The 427-nt window shown below is 38.6% G+C and overlaps 1 protein-coding gene across 2 annotated transcripts in view; it reads right to left on the reverse strand.

Annotated features, from left to right (window-relative positions):
- The window catches only part of PPP2R2A (protein phosphatase 2 regulatory subunit Balpha), a 78,880-nt gene extending 78,584 nt beyond the window's left edge, over nt 1–296 (reverse strand). For both annotated transcript variants that reach the window (XM_034661232.1, XM_034661230.1), the window contains exon 1: nt 254–296. In XM_034661232.1, the coding sequence (XP_034517123.1) occupies nt 254–281 (28 nt within the window). In that variant the 5' untranslated portion in view covers nt 282–296. The remainder of the gene's footprint in view (nt 1–253) is intronic.
- Between the last annotated feature and the right edge of the window lie 131 nt (nt 297–427).

The raw sequence follows: 427 nt of genomic DNA on the forward strand, positions 1-427 counted from the left end.
TACCTAAATCTCTCTCCACTTGGCTATTTATATCACTGAACTCCACAACTATTTTAACTAACTCTACGAAACCCTTTTGGGAAAAGGACATCTGCACAAAAACTAACATACAAAACGCAAAGTTTAAATTACATTTTTCATGCAACTTGGTGTTATTAAAGGCCTTGCGCTCTTTGGACACGAAGCGTAAGAAACGAAAGGGAACTAGACGAAGACAAAAAATTCAGGCTTAAGGTCTCAAAAATATACGTACCCACAGTGGGGGGAAAATAAATACACATAGGTCCCCATTGTATTTTAACTTGTAAAGCACTCTTCCTTCTCAGTACAAAATACATTAATATAAACACCCAAGAAGGCTTGCAGCAAGGGGGGGGAAAAAAGGAATTATATGAAGCAAAAACCCTAAAAAAAGCCCCGGGGGGGG

Source organism: Ailuropoda melanoleuca, chromosome 5 (assembly GCF_002007445.2).
Source record: "Ailuropoda melanoleuca isolate Jingjing chromosome 5, ASM200744v2, whole genome shotgun sequence".
Lineage (NCBI taxonomy): Eukaryota > Metazoa > Chordata > Mammalia > Carnivora > Ursidae > Ailuropoda > Ailuropoda melanoleuca.